We start from the raw sequence: 20,435 nt of genomic DNA, 5'->3' as shown, positions 1-20,435 counted from the left end.
AATTTAGATATTTTTTTTTTTGTTATTATGTTGTTCCATTTGTCTCGATGAATAATTTATGATGTTCAATGTCAAATATTTTGGGGTGAGTGAGTATTACTTATACACACACTTAATTTTTTTTTTTTTTTGTTGTTATCTCTCATTAGTCATGGTCTTAAAAATGTTCCAAAGTATCCTTATATCGTAGATCATAGGAATCTAATTGTTAAAACGACGATAGAATTACATCTCTATATCATAATTTGAGGTTAAATAAGATTATAATCCTTATAAATATATTATATTTCACATTTAGTTTCTATTAAATAATTTCTCCAACCAATGGTCTTTCTGATGAGTTTTTAGACAAGTTTAAAATATTACAAGAATGTTTCCCAATTTTTTTTTAGTTTTAACAAAATATGAATTTTTAAATGTCAAAAATTTACAAATTCATATTTAATTCATCATTTGTTAAAAAATTCTAAACTTTTACAAGAGATGTTCCTATAATTCATCATTTGTAGCACTAAACATGACAACATAAATTTATTAAAATTTTGAATGATACACATAAATTGATTTAAAAACAGATCTAAAAAAATATTGATTGAAAACATTTAAACAATCATTATTTTTTAAATGAATTAAAAACAAAATATGATATATTTATACAGACCGAAAACTTATTTAAACAATCATTTTTCATGCATTGTAAATTGCCTCCCAAATGCGAGACTTTAAAAATCAAAACCAGTTTTCTATCTAAAAAGTTATGTAAACAATTCTTCCAAAACCGTGTTGATTAAAAATCACTTTTTACTAATAATAAAATTCTATAATTATTTAGTATAAAAAAACATTTTTTCCGTTTATTAATGCGATTTAATTGAAAAGAAGACGATGAACTCTTGGAATAGGATTTGAGTTTATTAGGGATTAGAGTGTCTTTTATTCTCTTAATTTTAATTATGAATATAAGTTTTCTTTTTTTAAAAAAAAAATCTAGATACATTTATTTTTCAAAATATATTGATAATTTGTTATGTATTTCCTGATTTGACAATAATTAATATTGTTGTTTGACTTTAAACATTGACTAAAGAATAGATTATGAATATATATATTATAAATAAATTGCATTATTCTTCTTAATATATAGGTGAAAATGACAAACGACGTTTATTAACATGGATAATAAATAGATGCAGTACAGTACAAATAACTATATTACTCAAGGTTCCCTAAAAAAAAAATATTAGTCAAAGAGAAAAAGTCTTTTTAAATAGAGATTTTTTTTTGTGTTACCTCCGATTTTTAGGAGAAAGAACTCAAATGATTCGAAGTTTGGTTAGGAAGTAACCAAAGTATGATAAAAAATTATTTTACCAAAAATCAAATCCCTAAACAATTTGTTTTCGGTAGAGCTTATTAATTATTTGACGACATTAATCGATTGATTGTAAATAGAGAACTTTTGCTTACACTACTAAAGGTTTTAATTTTAAAATTGTTGTATTATTATTAGGAAAATGCTAAACATAGCTATCATTTTCAAACAAACAAAAAAATCTGAGCTATCCTTGACTTGAGGATTGATTAATGTCATAATTATGTATGTCTTATTCTAAGAAAAATAAAGAAGTGATGTAGTGCTGAACCTGAACGGGTGATGGCCTTTTAAAGAGAAGACCAATAATATGGATATACTTTTTAAAGGAAAAAATAATAAAAAGGTCATATAAGTGATAAGTCATAAGTTATTTATTATATTTTAGCAATGAAAACTATTCAATAGAGAATACTCCAGTTCCTTCAAAAAAAAAAAAATAGAGAATACTCCAGTATTATTTGTGTAAACAAACATATTCTGGCACGCAAATGTGAGTGAGCATATATTATTATATAGTAATTATATGAGATTTGTCAACCAAAAATAATAATTATATGAGATTACTAATTTAAAATGTTGATATCTTCTACTAGATGTTTCTCACTCTCTGCCTCTCCCTCTACATAGACACACACTCTCTGACCACTTAAGAGATTAAATATTTGAGAAATGATATTTGTACAACCACTTTGTAATAATTTTCTTTTTCATATTTTCATTATTCTTTTATTCTCTCTCTTCATTTTTCTCTCTCCATTGTTTTTGACCAATAAAAGAAGAGAAAAAAGAAGTTGTCACAAAAGTTGTATCAAATGGATGGTTGTTCAAATATCACTACTCTAAATATTTACCGCAAGTTGTGTCACAAAATGAAAATGAATTATTTTAGACTAGTAATATTATTGGAAGAATACGAACCAACATCACCTTATATTTCTAAACCATATATATATATATATATATATTCCTCCTTTCAAATCATCAAATTGCTCTTATATTCAGAATTGATCAATTTATTTAAGAGGCAGGGACAGCACACAAGTATGTACAATGATGTATAATATATATATATAGCTGCCTAAACCAGGAGTGGCTATGAACAAATAAGAACTTTCTTGTAAGATACATATGGACATTAATTAATTGCATATACCTCCCCACATGCTTGCATGTTAGTGTGTTATGCAATCAAACTAATTATATAACCGTCTTTTGCTACACTTGGACCGTTATTTCATGCGCGCGTTTCGGAGGTTTCACACTTTAATATGTGTCATAAACGTACATAGTACTACATACTCTTGTTGTGGATAAGTTTTTGCAAGTTTCTATGTTGTGGCCTGTGGGGGTAGTACTGATTTAATTCTGACTTGAATTCAGATTTTATCTTTTTATTTTGCCTTATTTACGATTTTTATTTTTTAACTTTTGGATACACTATCTGAACCTCAAATTCAAATTCTTAAATTGTTTGAGTTAGTTTAATCTATGTATTTTGAATTGATTTTGATGATGGGGTAAACAATGAGATTGTTGTGCACAACATTAGCAACTCATTTTTGGGTCATCAAATTTTGATAGAGTGTCCACCTTCGTAAATATTTCATTTGACACTTCATCGAATTTTAGCCTTTCATGCATAGTCGAAAATTATAGATATTTTGAAAATTTAGTCTAAAATTGTAAACGTAGAAACGGATGACCTAAATTGTGAATACTGAACTCGGCGTCAAAATTTTAAGGAAAAGATTGTCACCTATTTCATATGAATGTCTACACTTGCGTGGATATTCAATTTACATAAGAAAAATTGTGAATGAATCTATATGTTGAAGTTGATTTTGAAGTTGTTTGTAGTTTGTTGTTAGTCACACATTGTTTAAGTTTTCAGGGTGTTGAGTGTATAAATATGCTTGAGTACATTCATCCTCCTTAGAACTAGCTTTTCACATAAAATCCAAGCCTATTTAACATGATATCGGAGTTGGATTAAAGATTGTAATGTGAGAATTGGGCCCAGGCCCACGCTAGAGGTGAGGGTGTGTGTTGAAGGTAGTTTTGAAGTTGCATGTAGTTTGTTGTTAGTCCCACTTTACTCAGGTTCCCAGACTGTTAAGTGTATAAATATGTTTGAGTACCCTCATCCTTAAAGCTAGCTTTAAGATGAGATCCATAAATTTTTAACACTATATACATGTACATTTTTTTGTTATATGTTGGAAGTATTTATGCTTTCTGGGGTGTTCGGGATTCGAACTCCGACCCCTGCATATAATAATGCATTGTGTTCTTAATAAAAGAAAAATCACCGTTCTGAAGGGATTTAATTTGTTTAAGATGACAATTCATTGCTTTGCTTCACTAGCAGAATCGTGTGCCCATGATCGTTTTCCCATTTGAATACACACACATGCATACATACATACCCGACCAAAACAACTAAGATTGAGTTTGACAGGATTATTACTTAGCATATCATGTACTTTTTTTTTTTTTGAGAGGAGCATATTATGTATATGTGTACATGTATATGGACATATATAAATTACATTTTAGTCACCATGAAAAGGGTGTGTGTCTTTGCTGTAACATGTCGTGCTTGATTAGCTTCAGCCATGTTGGAATTAGTCATTCATCATTGACCCTCCACTGCTTTAAAGGGACAATTGTATTGGAAAACATGTGCAAGTGAATTATATGCGTTTTTGTTTAAAAATAATTAGAGTATTCCATTATACCAAAGTCCAAAGCTAAGGTGATTGATCACATAATCATTGAAAAAATTAATTATGTTACCTGCTAAATTATCCTTCATTTTGTTTATTAGAAAAGTGAAGAATAAGAATCTATGCTATACTTGGCTCATCTATCTATCTATCTATCTATCTATCTATATTCTATTACTTCTTGATTCAGGGTGGAGCTCAGGTGACCGTGGAAGTTGATGGCGTATGGTGGGGAGGACCACGATGATATGTTCATTGTTCAATAGAGTAAAGTTAAACCATCAAGAACTTGATTAAAATAGAATGTAAATAAAGCAGGAGAGAATAAGACACATGCATCATATATCATATTTTATACTGGTTCACCATCAACCACATTGAACAGTTTCTCTTTTATACTCCTAGAATACTACCGTTGAAGAGTGAAATAAAATCAGATACAAAGAAGCATTTGATAGATTGTACAACATTTTACTTTTTGATTGTTGTCTTTATTTGTTTGAGCAGGATCTATTTATGATGAATGATTTTGAGAAAATTATTTCATTGCACTTGAAAGATCATCTAGAGTTTATTAACCTAGAGTTTGGAACATGATCTTTAGTTTGATCCTTATAGAGGATCGTTGTATCAAGATGATTGTTTTGATATCTTCTTGTATGAATCATCGAGAGAATAACTTTTTCAAATGGTTAAACTTTGACTTTCATAACGCTGACTGTGCAAAGGATCGCCATATCCATACAATAGCTTTGAAGTCTTATTATTATTAACATAAAATTCATTTACTGCAACTCTGCAAGCAGACATCAATATGTAATTTTATATTGGAGTATTATTTAGTGATAAAACTGGCTCACATGTATATATGTATATTGCAATGTTATTTGATGATAAAACTTATTTTTCATGTATCTTTTGTTAGTATTTATACATTCTATGTACTATATTATGATTCCTTGCCTTAGGGATGCTTTCGGTCGCTGGAAACTTTCCTAAATTGCGATTTCTCCTATTTCTGATTGTTATAGCATTTTTATTATTTATGGAACAGTTTATGCATGATGCACGCCATTTTAGGCTTCGTGACACGCAGCGCAGCTCCATGCATGCATGGTGCATCTACCAATAGTTGTACACTTGATCTCACTTTGTGGTTGCGCGATACAGTTATCCTCAATAAAACATTCGTAGTGACCATACCCCAAAAAATCACTTTGATAATCTTGTAAAAAGCATAACATGACCACAAAATTGTATGGTTTGGATGATTTAACATGATTCAAGGTATCATGCTTATTATTACTCTTCCATGCTTATCCGTTGATCTAATTAGAAAAACTTAACTAAAACCAATGAAAACTTGCTAAAATGACTCTAAATTTACTTGTAAGCAATGCCAAAAACATTGTATGACTATGAATGACTCTTATCATATTGCTATGCAGCATGTAATGTCTATGGAGCTTGTGAAGCATAGGCTTCGTCGTCGTTAGTAACCCTCCTAGACGACCCTGTTTAGGAGGAGGATGAGTTGCAGCACACTCTTTGCATACAAAGTTGTGTTGGGCTAGGCTGCCAAGTCTCAATCTACCAATGTTATCTACAATAACCAGAAAAAAAAAATATCAATTAATATTCTTTGAAGCATTTCATCAAACACCTTGAGCACAAAATAACAAACAATTTTCCTTGTGTTATTTCAATTCTTAAACTACCACATTGCACTATTACTTAATTTAAACTATGATCACACTAAAAACAACCTTTTAGTTAATGAACAATTACCCAAATAACTAAAAAAACATTCAAATTCACAATCATATTTAGCAATTTAAAAAACCCTAATATATAAGATGCGAAGGAATGTTTAGACTTAGAGATTTTGAATACTTATTTGTTGTTTGAGTTTGATTTGTTGTTTAAGTTTGACGAATTTTGATGGGGTTTGATTTGTTGGAGTTGGGAGGAGATATGTAAGGAAATGTGTTTGAAACATGAATGATGATTTCTGTTTCAGTATGTACTCACAACGCATCGGGCGTAATTTCCAAACTTGAGCAATCGAGAGTTAACTCCTAAATCGTTCGGGAGTTACGAACCGATGGACACAATTTCAGAATTTTGAGGCACTTATGAGCAAATTAAAGCATTTATTAAGTTCCTTTCAAAAAGTAGTAGTTAGATATATATATATTGTAAAATATGACTTCATACGAATGACATATGATATGATGGAAATTTTCACTACTATTGTGATCATTTGGTCAACCAAATCTCAACATTCTACGACAATTTTCACTAATTTTGTACAATTAAATATCAACATACTATGAGGTTGAACAACTCATAAGCTACTTTAGTTAGACCGGTGGTGTTGGCTTGGTCAGGTTCGATTCTTCCCAGTGTTAATTTTGGTAGGTTAATTTAATTTATTAAAAAAAATCATATGTGTTGTTTCATATGTATATATAAGGGTGGCAAAACGAGCTCAATCTGTCGAACCGACTCGTTTAACCTGCTCCTTTTTGCGGATTGAGTTGAAGTTTTGAACTCACTTTTTATAGTTGGCTCATACCGCTTAATTCATCGAAAAAGCGGCATGGGGTGTGACGGCTCGCTTAACTCGTTTTTCAATTTTTTTTAATAATTCAAGTATGTAATCATTAATTATTATCTGAGTTGCATAAGTGTATAGGACAAAGAAATAACATTTTCTTTGATCCAATACTTGCCTATATTTTTCTCATCCATAACCGACAAATCACAATGCATCTCTCCATGTATTACTTGAGCGTTATCTTGTACATAAATATTCCTTGAAGAAAGGTCAAAGCCAATTCAAGCTCCTTGTTTTATCGATTAAATTCATTGCTAATTGTGCTTTCAGTAAAGTTATTGTAGGCAACTAATTATAATGGATAACAATCATTTATACTTGGATTTCTTTTTGGATTTATTTTATGTTGCATATTTGTTTTATAATGACTGATTTGCCTTATTTTACTATTAATTATAATGTTGAATTCGACAATTTGTTAATTATCTTATTGTTACTATAAATTTATTTTCCGGCTATTCTTTTATGATAAAAGCAACATAGGTTTTTTTTTTGTAACAATTAAATTGTAAAAAATGTATTAAAAAAAAGTTTTTTGTTTGTGGACCGGTCCGTCAACTCTTCAATCTGCCACCTAACTAACTCAGCTCGCCTCATTCCGTTTTGAGCGGATTTAGACGGTACAGACCTATACAGAGAGACCCCCCGCTTTTCCATCCCTATGTATTTATATGTGTGTTTATATCTATCTATCTATCTATCTATATTATAGAAAAAATAATTAATTTCTACGTATTGTTTCCAAATGAAGTAAATTAACACTTTTAATCATTTTTTCCTTGGAAAAACAATTTGTCAGCCATTTTTTATTGGCAACAATATTTTTTCGAAAAGAAGATTAAATGGATATAGAAAATATAAATATGTAGAATGATTTGTGTGATCTAATTTGAAATTTCAAAGGAATTTTTTTGTTTTTGGCTCTAATTCAAAGGATTGTTATATGAGAGTGACAATTTTTCTTTTCTTTTTTGACTGGAAAAAAATTAGTAAATTTTTTTATAGCGAGATTCGATGTTCTTTATATGGTTGTATGAATCGTTTCCAACATTTTTCCCGGATACATAACACCTTTTTTGCCCATATAATTATGATTATCACGGGAAAGAGGAAAAGATAAGAGAAGAAATTTCTCAAGCCATTCATATGAGAAACAAAAATAAAGCTCACTGCCACAAATAAACTTTTTCTTATTTTAGTTTGAAAAATAATAAACTTTTTCTAATATTACGTATCAATAATATGTTGCAAATTGTTATTTTTATATATAAGTAAAAACATTCATATGAGGAACGAAAATAAAGCTCATTGCCACAAATTAACTTTTGTTTTTTGAAAGAAAATAAACTTTTACTAATATTAACGTATCGATATGTAACATGTTGCAGATTGTTATTTTTATATATAAGTAAAAAATTGATTTAAGAAAAAGAATTGATTTAATTTATTTTTGATAAAGAATGTTGCTTTGATTTTAAATAAATACTTTAAATTTCACCCAAGAACGTCTATATGAGATGACACATATCTATTATAGATTAACCAAGATCTTGGTTCGAATCTAACATTGGACGTAACATTTGTTGAAAACTCTTAGGGAGAGTTTACCGTTTATTTAGGTCCGACAAAACTCGAGAGATTAGTCTTCACACTTGCACACGGAGAATATCAGATACAAAAAAAAATAAAAAATTAAACACTATTAAAATTTTAAGGGTTAGATAAATTTTTGATCCATATAAATATTTTAACTTTTTGTTTTAGTCCATTTAAAAATGTACACATGAGTGACTTAAAAATATTGATTAAAAATATCGATGAAAATATCGATTAAAAATGTAATCTTTTCTTGTTTTCAACTTGTTGGTCTTTCATGTTTTGGCATCGTATCTAGGTGACTAGATGCTTATTGTTTGTAACAGATTTTGGGTGTTTTTCTCTCTTTAGCATACCTTGTACGAGATAAATCACCTTTCTTTTGAGCATTATATTCCATTTTAATTTGTTCAAAAAAAAAATATCGATGAAAATATTTTTTGGAGACTAAAAGTCGAATACAATTTTAGAGAGACTAAAAAGAATAACGGAGATATCATGTAGCTTTTGAACAGTTGTCACTAAATGTTTTGATATATTAAGAGGTGGAGGGAAATGCTAGGGTGGATCATCGTGTCATTTTGTCCACCATAGTCTGAGACAGCTTTGTAAAATTAGTGTTGTTTTGAGGTCCTTTAACAATTACTAATTTTCTTCATTCCTAGTTATGTCATGCTTCCCATTTTTGACAATTTAGTAGTATTTTATAGGGTAATTAAGTGCGGTGGAGTATGCTTTTATTTGATTATAGGTTGCTTTTAAAAATATCAACAAGATCTCCTCAAAAACAAGACTGTAAATTTTAGAGATTAAAAGACCTGAAAACGTTATTATTTTTTCAAAGCTCTTGTGGACCAAGTGACGTGGTGGTCCAACCTAGTTTTTTTTTTTGAGGGAGGTCCAACCTAGTTTTAGTTATATGAATATTGGTATAAGGGCTCTATTGCAATGATGAAACATTATTTTTGTTGTTGAAAATTTTAAATGTTAGTAAGCAAATTTTGGTTTTACTTTTCTAGAAAAAACCAATAATATTTCTTACTCTTGACAAAAATAAAATAATACAAAGAACTCTTTAATTTATATCTTTTTTTTTTCCAAAAGAACTCTTTAATTTATTTATCATCCATTTTCTCAATAATTTAACACATTTTCTTTCATATACACCTCCACCGGAGGCTGAGCTAATTTAAACAAATATTCTAAAGATTCGATATAATTCAACGTGTGTGATAAAACAAAAAGTAATTCACAATGAATTCTACACATTTGTTAACATTTGTTAACATTTCACCAAAAGTAATTCACAATGAAAATAAAAATGATAAAACAAAAAAATCATAAATTCGATGTGAAAGCTCCTGAAGAAAAAGGAAAAACAAAAGAACAAGAGAGGAATATTTACCACATTTAAATATTAGAAAAAGGGAGACCCTGAAAATAAAATATCACTATATTTTGTCAAGAAAAAATATCACTAAATTTTCAATTTTCAATTGTATTGATTATTTCAATGTAAACTACTTTTATAATTTGCTTTATACTGGTGAAAGAGTATTTGTAATTATTTTACCTCTTTTTTTTAGAAATCAATACGTGTATACTTATATTTGATAATTCAAAAAATAAACTTACACTTTGTATTATTTAATTGTATTTTTGTCACAGTCAAAAAAATTGTGTTTTGGTCAACAAATATTAATTAATTATCAAATTCTATATCAATTTTTAATTTTTTTAATATATCAAATTTTAATTCGTCAACATATATAAAATATATCATCAACTTTTTTTTTATATGTATTTTATTAATATTTTTTTGGACCAAATATTATACTAATAAAAAACTAAATTCGCGTGAACACTCCTTAACCATAGCTTGGTTAGTGTAACACCCCGTTTTCCCAACATAAAAATTTCATAACAATTATCAGAGTATTCAACACATAAACGGAATATTACACTTCTTAAAAATCATAAATGGGATAAATAACAATTTATCCTTCAACATAATTATTCAAAACTTCGCAGCGGATTTATTTCAACAACATAATTAGTCTTGGCACGAAGGCCTCATCAAAACATCTCATAAAAATTCCAAACCAAATCATAATTATGTAAAATCATAAGCAATACGTAAGGAATAGAAAATAGCCACAAAAGTTTCCATCCCGTTACGTATCAGAGCACCTAAAGACACAATGAGAGATAGCCACTCACGACAGCAATCAACAGCTACCTATTCTCGATCACCTGCAAATTACTCATACGAAGAGCAACATTTCCAAGCAGAAGGGATGAGATTTCACAAAACAATAATATCAAACATATAATTCATCAATTATATTTAACAACATAACAACATCATAAATTCATCATAGTTAATAATATAATCATATAATACTTCATTAACAGCTCAAGTATAGAACACAACTTAATCAACTTGACAACTTAACAGCTTGACTCGACAATGCGACTCCAACTTGACTATGCAACTTAGACCTCTTAATCATGCATGTGGTACCAATCCAGAGCATCAAGCCCTCAACGTATTAAGTATTAATATACTTCCAGGGCATCAAGCCCTCAACTTAATTGAGCTAAAGCTTCAGGGCATCAAGCCCCCAACGTGTTGAGCAAAGGCTCCAGGGCATAAAACCCCCCAGCAATGAATGAGTATGCATGGACACAACAACTTAACATCTTAGAAACATCGACCTCTTATATAAATCCAATAATTTGGAACAACATCTTTCATCTTAGACCGACTCATGCAGCTTAGTTAATAAACAAACAGCAACATAAGCAGTACATAAAACAGTTCATGATATAACAATATCAAAGCAAATCAATAACATCTCAAACATCATATATAATTCATGTAATGCATATACATTTATATCACATTATTAACAACATCAAATCATATAATTCAGGCTTACTGAAACAACAACAGTAAGATAAGCAACTTAGTTTCTTACCCCCCAAGATCAACTCACATCAACTCGTGCGACAAATGTCACATTTAACCTAACAAGGTGTTCTGTCTCACAAGGGCTCGCGACGCGAGAGCCTCTACTCGCTATGGCGAGTTCAGGAAAAAGGCATGCCTTGGCGAACAAGAAACTGGGTGCTCTCGGGAATTTGACATTTTTCATCCAAAAATCCATTTTTAAACTTTTCCAGGTTCAATCTCAATCTAAAAACTTGCTTAATCATTATTATACATGTTTAGGCACTCAGAATCATCTAAAGTTCGACTTAATAAGTGAAATCACAAATCAGGTTCCTCATTGGTCATACTCGATATGGCGAGTGATCTGCTCGCTATGGCGAGCTGCAACATGCAACTCGCGAGGCGAATGGGACTTGCTCGCGAGGCGAGCGATGAAGATCATCACTCGCGAGGGCGAGGATCATCACTCGGGAGACGAGCGATGAATGTTGGCTCGGGCAGAATTGCAGTTTTCACGAAAATTCACCTAATCACATGGTTTAAACCTTAAAGCTGGTTCTTGTAATCATCCTATAGATTATCTAAGGTATGTACACAGTTTCTACATCAATCTAACAATTCTACATCAATTAATCATCAATTTCTCACTTTAACCCTAATTTCCAACTTCTCTAAATTAATCATACACTTGTTAAATTTAATCATCAGAATTACAGACTTAATAAGATTGAATGCTAGTCTCACCCTTACCTTAGAAAATCGAAATCGCAGCCTCTTGTTGGTTTTTCTCTCTTCTCTTAACTTTTATCCCTTTTCTCCAAAATTGATCGTACGTTAAAACTTTTCTAAACCTAACCCTCACTTATTTATATCTCTTTCCATCTATTCTATCTTATTCCTTTTTTTCCCACAAAACTCTCTAAAATCTCAAAACAACCCCTCAACTCAATATTTATTTTATTTTCAAATCTTATTTTATTAAACAATAAAATAAATCACAACTCTTCATTAAATCATATAAATATATCCTAAAATTCATAAAAATAATCAATTAATCAAAACGGGCGTTACAGTTAGACTTGGAACTCGTTTAGTTTGGTGGTGGGAAAACATTTCCCCCATTCTAATGAACATATTGTCCTTATTTCCTAAAAGCTCAAAAATCGTAGCTTCAGTCAAACATCCAATAATACGATATTTCGCCGTAAAAACAAACGTACACTTAAAAAACCGTAAACCATTGTTTTTCAAGAACACAACACCTTCGTAAAATAAAACGACAACAATAAAATTTTCAAACTCCACCTGCACCTTCTGGCGTTTTCTTAAAAACACGGATTGAAAATTTGACCGACCTCTCAAAAACAAACACGTAAGCTTTCACGAGTCCCGTGAAACCAACTTCGTGATATATAGCAACGCTCATCTATAAAAAAACACAAATAAGGGATCTAGTCAAAAAACAAAACTAGTAAAGGGGTAGTTGTAGAAAAAGAAACATAACAAGGGGAGGGGTATTGTAAATTAATACAATAAAATAAAATTTAGTAGTCCAATGAATCATGATAGTCAACATCACACTAATGTGGGGCAAAATGGCACTCAATATTATATAGAAATAATCTTTCTTTCTCTCTCTTTCTCTATCTCTTTCTCTCTCTAACTTTGTGGGTGAGAAGAGTACTATTGGGTGAGTAATAGTATAAAAAGAGAGCTCTTGCGCAGCTCTTACAATCCCTTCTTCATATTTTGCATCTTCATTTCCCTTCAATCCTCATGAACCCTTTCTCTCTTCTTCTCCACTGATTCCTTCCATTTCCATCACCCTAAATCCTTTCTGCTTGCTTTCAGATTTCTGAACAACAACAACCACCATGGCTGAAAGCAAGTCCATCTCTCTTGAGCAAATCAAGAATGAAACCGTTGATCTGGTATAATTTCTCACTCACCCATCTTTTTATTTTCCAATTCATTTCTATTTTACATGATTAACAGCTTCAATCTTTGTAAAGTTTTGATTTTTTCATATTATGACTCTTTGATTGACTTCAAGGTCAAAGATTTTACACTCATAATTCATGTGGGTTATCAATTTTCCTTTGATTTCTAAGTGAAATTGTTCTTATACAAAAGGGTATCATCAAAAAAATCTTATCTTTGTTTATACATAACTTTTTATCCCATGTTTTTTGTACTGTACATGAAACTTTTTATCTGTAATTGTTTCTCTGATGAGTAGTTTATGAATAAAGGGTTATAGATTTAGATGAAAGTATACATATATGTTCTGAAAGGAAACTGGGTTTGATTCTGAAAGCATTTAACAACTATACAAAAAAAAAAGATAATTTCTTTCTGTGATACCAAACAGACTTTAGATATTTTTATTTTATTTTATTTTGTTTTTTATTTTTTCCTGTCCAATGAATCAGTGGATCTAAACGTGATTGACACAGTTAGGTTATTTTCATTTTTCAATTGTATTTTTTTATTTGTGGTACAATTATTTTTAGTTTTTTAATATTATGTTTAACTTTTTAGTTATTTGTCTAGATGTTTTATTTTCTTTTATATGTCTAATCAATCTGTCTTTTTCTGTGTCTGCGCCTTGTTTGGCAGTAAGGAATTTTATGTACTCTTCCGTGGTACTTTTTTTTATTTTTATTTTGCTTCTAACTGATAAACTGTTTTCATAGTAACTCTCACATTTATGATTTAACGATCCTTATTTCTGACACAACATGGTCCTTCACTTTTTCACATGTATTTTACTATTTCTCTATTTTGACCTCAACTATTTGTACAATTCTCGATGCACACTTTTATTTGTCCATTTTACCCTCAACCACTACTTGTTGAAGATTTGTAACCTACTCTTTGGAAAGTGAATCTGTTTTGTCATAAAAAAATTGATGTTGTTTTCACAATTAAATAAATTGTATTAATTGTTTGGTATATATCTTCTTTGTGGTCCGTTAATTTAGCCCTTGATGGATTTGATTGTTCCTAGTTTGGTCAATTTGTTGCTGTTCATGTTGTTGTTAGTAATTTTTTTATAATAATATTTTAGTAATAATTCTCCTAACAATAATAATGTAGTGTTACTATTGTTTGGTATTTTCCTAAGATGTGAAAGCAACTAGTGCAAGGTGTCACACATGTGTTGCTAGTTGTAATGTTTCCTCTGACATAAGACATTGTTTGGTTTGGGCGGTGACAGTCAACGCTTTTTGTGATTGGTTGGCGTCTCATCTACGTGATTGAGTCATCCACTACTTGCTTTTTTATCTTTTTGATTCAACGGTTGTGAGTGAACTTCACAATTCCAATTATTACTATTCAAAATGTATTTTATTTGCTTCTTTTTTTGACTCTAGACAAAATAGAAATGAATCTGTTTGATTTGTTTCCATAAATAAAAATGAATATGTTTGATTTGTTTTCCACATATAAAAATGAAACTTTTTGATTTGTTTTCCATAATTTTTTTTTTAAAAAGTAGAAACCTTTTGACCACTTTTATGACGATGTTGGATCGGTTGATAGTCTCATTAACAACGATCCGGGTTTTAAAATATTCTTTAAAAAAGTCAGTCTTTCCTAACAAATATTTTTCCATATGCGCACATCGCTCTAAATCGAAACAAATGATGACATACTATGCTAATAAATGAACAAAAGGAAGGAAGAATTGCATTCATGAAGCTTTGAAACAGAAAATGAACCAATAATTGCTAAATTGTAGTAATCAATCAAGAAGTGACTCAATTTGCAACATCATTTATCGTGGTGGGATATGCTAGTGTCTGTGTCGTTTATTGGAATGTCGGAAAGAACAGCGTTTTCTAATATCATTTGTTGTTGCAGGAACGTATCCCTGTTGAAGAAGTTTTTGAACAACTGAAATGTACCAAAGAAGGATTGTCGTCGGAGGAAGGAGCCAATCGGCTTCAAATCTTTGGACCAAACAAGCTAGAAGAGAAAAAGGTTCCTTTCTTTACGATACATTAACTAATAGCTAACATATCAAAATGTTCACAATTACTAATGCAATTGCTGATTGGTATTAATAATACAGGACAGCAAAATTCTCAAGTTTCTTGGGTTCATGTGGAATCCTTTGTCATGGGTCATGGAAGCTGCGGCTTTGATGGCAATTGGTCTTGCAAATGGTAATGGAAAGCCCCCGGATTGGCAAGATTTTGTAGGTATTATTTGCTTGTTGGTGATCAACTCCACCATCAGTTTCATTGAAGAAAATAATGCCGGTAACGCTGCTGCAGCTCTTATGGCTGGTCTTGCTCCCAAGACAAAGGTAATAAACTGAATTGTGTATGTGTCCTGCACCAAATAAAGCATGCATATGAATCAATTGATAAAGATTTGTACAGCCAATGCAGCCTATAACATTTCCTGTTTGTAAAAGAATTTGTGTATTTTAATGAATGGTTTGCAAGTGTTGCTATCAAATGATCAGAAATGTGACATGTCTTATATTATACTGATACATGTCATTTGTTGAAAAATTAAACTAAATGGCTACTATTATGAGCTCTGAATTCATTGTTTTGTTCCACTGTTATATGCTATTGAACTGTTAGGTCATTTAGATTAACAAGCATGCTTTAGGGACTGACTCAAAATTGCAACGCCTTTGCAGGTTCTTAGGGATGGTAAATGGAGTGAACAAGAAGCTGCAATTCTAGTCCCTGGAGATATCATTAGCATCAAACTAGGTGATATTGTTCCAGCGGATGCTCGTTTGCTGGAGGGAGATCCTTTAAAAATTGATCAGTCTGCTTTGACTGGAGAATCACTTCCTGTGACTAGAAATCCTGGAGATGAGGTTTACTCCGGCTCCACTTGTAAACAAGGTGAACTTGAAGCTGTTGTCATTGCAACTGGTGTCCACACATTTTTCGGGAAAGCAGCTCACCTTGTGGACAGTACCAACCAAGTTGGGCATTTTCAGAAGGTGCTTACTGCAATTGGAAACTTCTGCATTTGTTCGATTGCAGTTGGTATGTTGGCTGAGATCATAGTCATGTACCCAATTCAGCACCGCAAGTACAGAGATGGAATTGACAATCTTTTGGTCCTTTTGATCGGAGGAATTCCCATTGCTATGCCTACTGTGTTGTCTGTAACAATGGCCATCGGTTCACACCGGCTCTCTCAACAAGGTGCTATCACCAAACGTATGACTGCTATTGAAGAAATGGCTGGTATGGATGTGCTTTGTAGTGACAAGACAGGTACCCTCACACTTAACAAGCTGAGTGTCGACAAGAACTTGATTGAGGTCTTTGAAAAGGGCGTGGACAAGGAACATGTGATGCTTCTTGCTGCAAGGGCTTCCAGGGTTGAAAACCAGGACGCAATAGATGCCGCCATTGTTGGAACACTAGCTGACCCAAAAGAGGTAAATTCTCTATAAATTGCATGAATTGCTGTTAGAAAAATGTTGATATGACTGATTATCTTGAACAAATATTTTCTTTGTGCAGGCAAGAGCTGGGGTAAGAGAGATTCATTTCTTACCATTCAATCCTGTTGACAAGAGAACTGCCTTGACTTACATTGATGGCAATGGAAATTGGCACCGGGCAAGCAAAGGTGCTCCAGAACAGGTAAGCTCATGATTCTGTTTGTTCAATAATTGTGATATTCCTAGTTACTCTATCGATCTGAACAAATTTATGTGGCAAACAGATCATGGACCTGTGTAAGCTTAGGGAAGATACAAAGAGGAACATCCATGCAATTATTGACAAGTTTGCAGAGAGAGGGCTTCGTTCTCTTGCTGTTGCTAGACAGGTTTTTATAGCTACTTTCATGTTTGAAGTTTGTCTTTAAAATTTATAATTTTATATTGCTTTTAACTGATCCCCTTGGTCACCTGTGCTACATCTGCAGGAAGTTCCTGAGAAAACTAAAGAAAGCCCTGGTGCTCCTTGGCAGTTTGTTGGTTTGTTGTCACTGTTTGACCCACCTAGGCATGACAGTGCTGAAACTATTCGGAGAGCTCTTCATCTTGGTGTCAATGTTAAGATGATTACTGGTAAGTATAATTAATTCCCTTCCCATCTCCCCCATATTTTTTCAAAGGTGACTCTTGTATGGAAAAGTAATTTGTTACCAAGTATCTTTGAGTTAATACATTTGTTCTGTATTTAAGGTGATCAACTTGCCATAGCAAAGGAGACTGGCCGGAGACTTGGGATGGGAACTAATATGTATCCATCTGCCACCTTACTTGGTCAAGACAAAGACGCAAATATTGCCGCACTTCCAGTTGAAGAGCTGATTGAGAAGGCTGATGGGTTTGCTGGAGTATTTCCAGGTTCATGCTCTACCATTTCGCCTTTCTATGCCCCCCCATCCTCCTCCTTTCTTTCTATGAGATGGTTTACTTTCTGTTTCTCTGCTTACCATACATATCCTCTTTATACCCACAGAGCACAAATATGAAATTGTAAGGAAGTTGCAAGAAAGGAAGCACATTTGTGGGATGACCGGAGATGGGGTCAACGATGCTCCAGCTTTGAAAAGGGCTGATATTGGAATCGCTGTTGCTGATGCTACAGATGCTGCAAGAGGTGCTTCTGACATTGTCTTGACAGAACCTGGATTGAGTGTTATCATCAGTGCAGTCTTAACTAGTAGAGCTATTTTTCAAAGAATGAAAAACTACACGGTCAGTTTCTGTCTGCTTTCTTCATAATCAATTTATTTTGCTCTTGTAGTTTCCAAATTAACACCCTTTCCATTATTTTATTTTCATTGCAGATCTATGCTGTATCCATCACTATCCGTATAGTGGTAAGTGAATAAGAATGTTATGTCTGTATGTAAATTCAATACGACAAGAAATGAAAGAATATTCATCAGTTTGGGTTTTCATTCTCTTTTCCCCCTTGATTGCAGTTTGGCTTCATGTTCATTGCACTGATCTGGAAATTTGACTTCTCTCCTTTCATGGTCTTGATTATTGCCATTCTTAATGATGGTAAAACTCTTTGCAGATATTTCTCTGATTAAGACTTGAGTTCTCTTCATGATTACGCTGATTGACAATGATAGTCTGACAAAATACTTTTTATACTATTATCAGGAACAATCATGACAATTTCAAAAGATAGGGTGGTTCCATCTCCATTGCCTGATAGCTGGAAATTGAAAGAAATATTTGCTACTGGAATTGTTCTTGGAGGTTATTTAGCACTGATGACTGTGATATTCTTTTGGGCAATGAAAGAAAATGACTTCTTCCCTGTAAGAAATAATGAGACTGGCCTATATTCAAGTTCTTGGTCTGGACCAAATATATAAATACTCCTTGATTATTTTTGCAGGACAAATTTGGAGTTAGGAAGCTGAATCATGATGAAATGATGTCTGCTTTGTATCTACAAGTTAGTATAGTTAGCCAGGCTCTGATTTTTGTAACCCGTTCCCGTGGTTGGTCGTTTCTTGAACGCCCTGGAGCGCTATTAGTCATTGCTTTCTTTATTGCTCAACTGGTAAGGAATGGTTATGCTTCAATGTTTTATTGTGTAGAAAAGGTGGTGAAAGGATAATAATGTCTTGAGCAATGTGTCTTGCAGATTGCTACCATAATAGCAGTATATGCCAACTGGGGATTCGCAAAGGTACAAGGAATTGGTTGGGGTTGGGCAGGAGTAATCTGGCTCTACAGCATTGTCTTCTATATTCCACTCGACGTGATGAAGTTTGCCATCCGCTACATATTGAGTGGCAAGGCTTGGAACAATCTCCTAGACAACAAGGTATTGATTGATTGATTCATTCATTCATTAACCTACTCTTTTTGTGTTTCTCAAAATAGTGAATGAAGATATTCATGAATTGGTTGTTTTATAATACGTGACAGACTGCATTCACCACCAAGAAAGACTATGGAAAAGAGGAGAGGGAAGCTCAATGGGCACATGCTCAGAGGACTCTACATGGACTTCAACCACCAGAAAGTTCTGGTATTTTCAATGAGAAGAGCAGTTACAGAGAACTGTCCGAGATTGCTGAGCAAGCGAAGAGAAGAGCTGAAGTTGCAAGGTAAGCAGCCATGCCTGCCATTCACTTCTGAGATTACAAATATATGTATAATCATCATCATTACTATCTATACAAAGATTAATTCCGTTTCATCTATGCTTTTTACAGGCTTCGTGAGCTTCACACACTCAAGGGACATGTTGAATCTGTGGTGAAGCTGAAAGGTTTGGACATTGATACTATCCAGCAGCACTACACCGTGTGAGAAGCTCTCTAAAATTGTAGATACCAGAATGGCCAAAGTTCAACAACATGATAAGCGAATGAATGAAAGCAATAAAAGTCAAAGAGAAGGCCTAACTACTACTTTAGTGCTTACCAGGAATGGAGAGGAGAGTGTGAACCTTTTAATGTATTAGCTTAGCTTTTTCCTGTGTACTTTTAAGTTCTGCCTAAATGGATAGTCTTTGCCTTCTTTTTGCTTCAATTATAGGAGCAAACTAGTTTCAATTTCATTTTCCTTTTATTTTTAAGCCACTAGTTTCAGTCTTTGATTTTACCATGCTTCTTTTCATATGGTTTTGGGTGCTCCTTCATTTCAATTGTATGCCACATTTAGATGGCAGTCTGATAATGTCGATATTGGGATTTTTTAAGGTGGGTGAATAAAGTGGTTGTGTATGGTTTCAATGACTTGGTGTTCAATCTAAAGTTTTTAAGTTCTTATCGGAAAATATATAAACTGTAGGCGATTAGATAAGGTAGGCATATACTTATACTTATAAATCTACATGTGAAAGAAACTAGGGAGATTGTGCTTAGTGTGCCAAGGGTGGTCAATGAGTGCCTTCCGGTTAAGGATGTAATAGAGTGGAATCAGGAATGAGTCCCATCCGGTTAAGGATGTTACTTTATTCCATTCCTTAATATGTGCGTCATTATCTAAAGTAACACTCATTTTGAAACGGAGGGAGTATAATATAAACCTTAACTAATGAACCATGTACTTGTAAAAATAATATCTTTTGTCAACACATGTAATATCACAACATACTTTCTTTATTATTGTGATTTGCTCAAGCTGATAGTAACATTTTATGTTTAGGTACTTTGTTTTTTGGTCAGATACTGTAGGCAAAATTTACT

General features: G+C 32.2%; 1 protein-coding gene across 1 annotated transcript; it reads left to right on the top strand.

The window, feature by feature from the left end:
* Positions 1-12,931: 12,931 nt before the first annotated feature.
* LOC11445796 (plasma membrane ATPase 4) lies at positions 12,932-19,649 on the top strand. Its single transcript, XM_003610032.4, has 16 exons — positions 12,932-13,204; positions 15,141-15,260; positions 15,352-15,588; positions 15,934-16,695; positions 16,781-16,903; positions 16,986-17,090; positions 17,190-17,334; positions 17,452-17,616; positions 17,732-17,970; positions 18,063-18,095; positions 18,201-18,282; positions 18,388-18,548; positions 18,629-18,796; positions 18,881-19,063; positions 19,168-19,349; positions 19,458-19,649. Exons 1-16 carry the CDS (start codon positions 13,148-13,150, stop codon positions 19,552-19,554), a joined length of 2,859 nt encoding a protein of 952 aa, XP_003610080.1. The 5' UTR covers positions 12,932-13,147; the 3' UTR covers positions 19,555-19,649.
* Positions 19,650-20,435: the final 786 nt, after the last annotated feature.

This window comes from Medicago truncatula, chromosome 4, assembly GCF_003473485.1.
Source record: "Medicago truncatula cultivar Jemalong A17 chromosome 4, MtrunA17r5.0-ANR, whole genome shotgun sequence".
NCBI classification, from domain to species: Eukaryota; Viridiplantae; Streptophyta; class Magnoliopsida; order Fabales; family Fabaceae; genus Medicago; species Medicago truncatula.
The sequence above is the reverse complement of the archived record's forward strand: the minus strand, read 5'-3'. Positions and strand labels throughout refer to the sequence as shown.

Bases quoted from the DNA above. Each gene is read 5' to 3' on its own strand.
- LOC11445796 (XM_003610032.4), top strand. From the start codon at position 13,148: ATGGCTGAAAGCAAGTCCATCTCTCTTGAGCAAATCAAGAATGAAACC. The intron at 15,261-15,351 runs GTTCCTTTCTTT...TTAATAATACAG, and splicing joins ACAAGCTAGAAGAGAAAAAG to GACAGCAAAATTCTCAAGTT. The intron at 15,589-15,933 runs GTAATAAACTGA...ACGCCTTTGCAG, and splicing joins GTCTTGCTCCCAAGACAAAG to GTTCTTAGGGATGGTAAATG.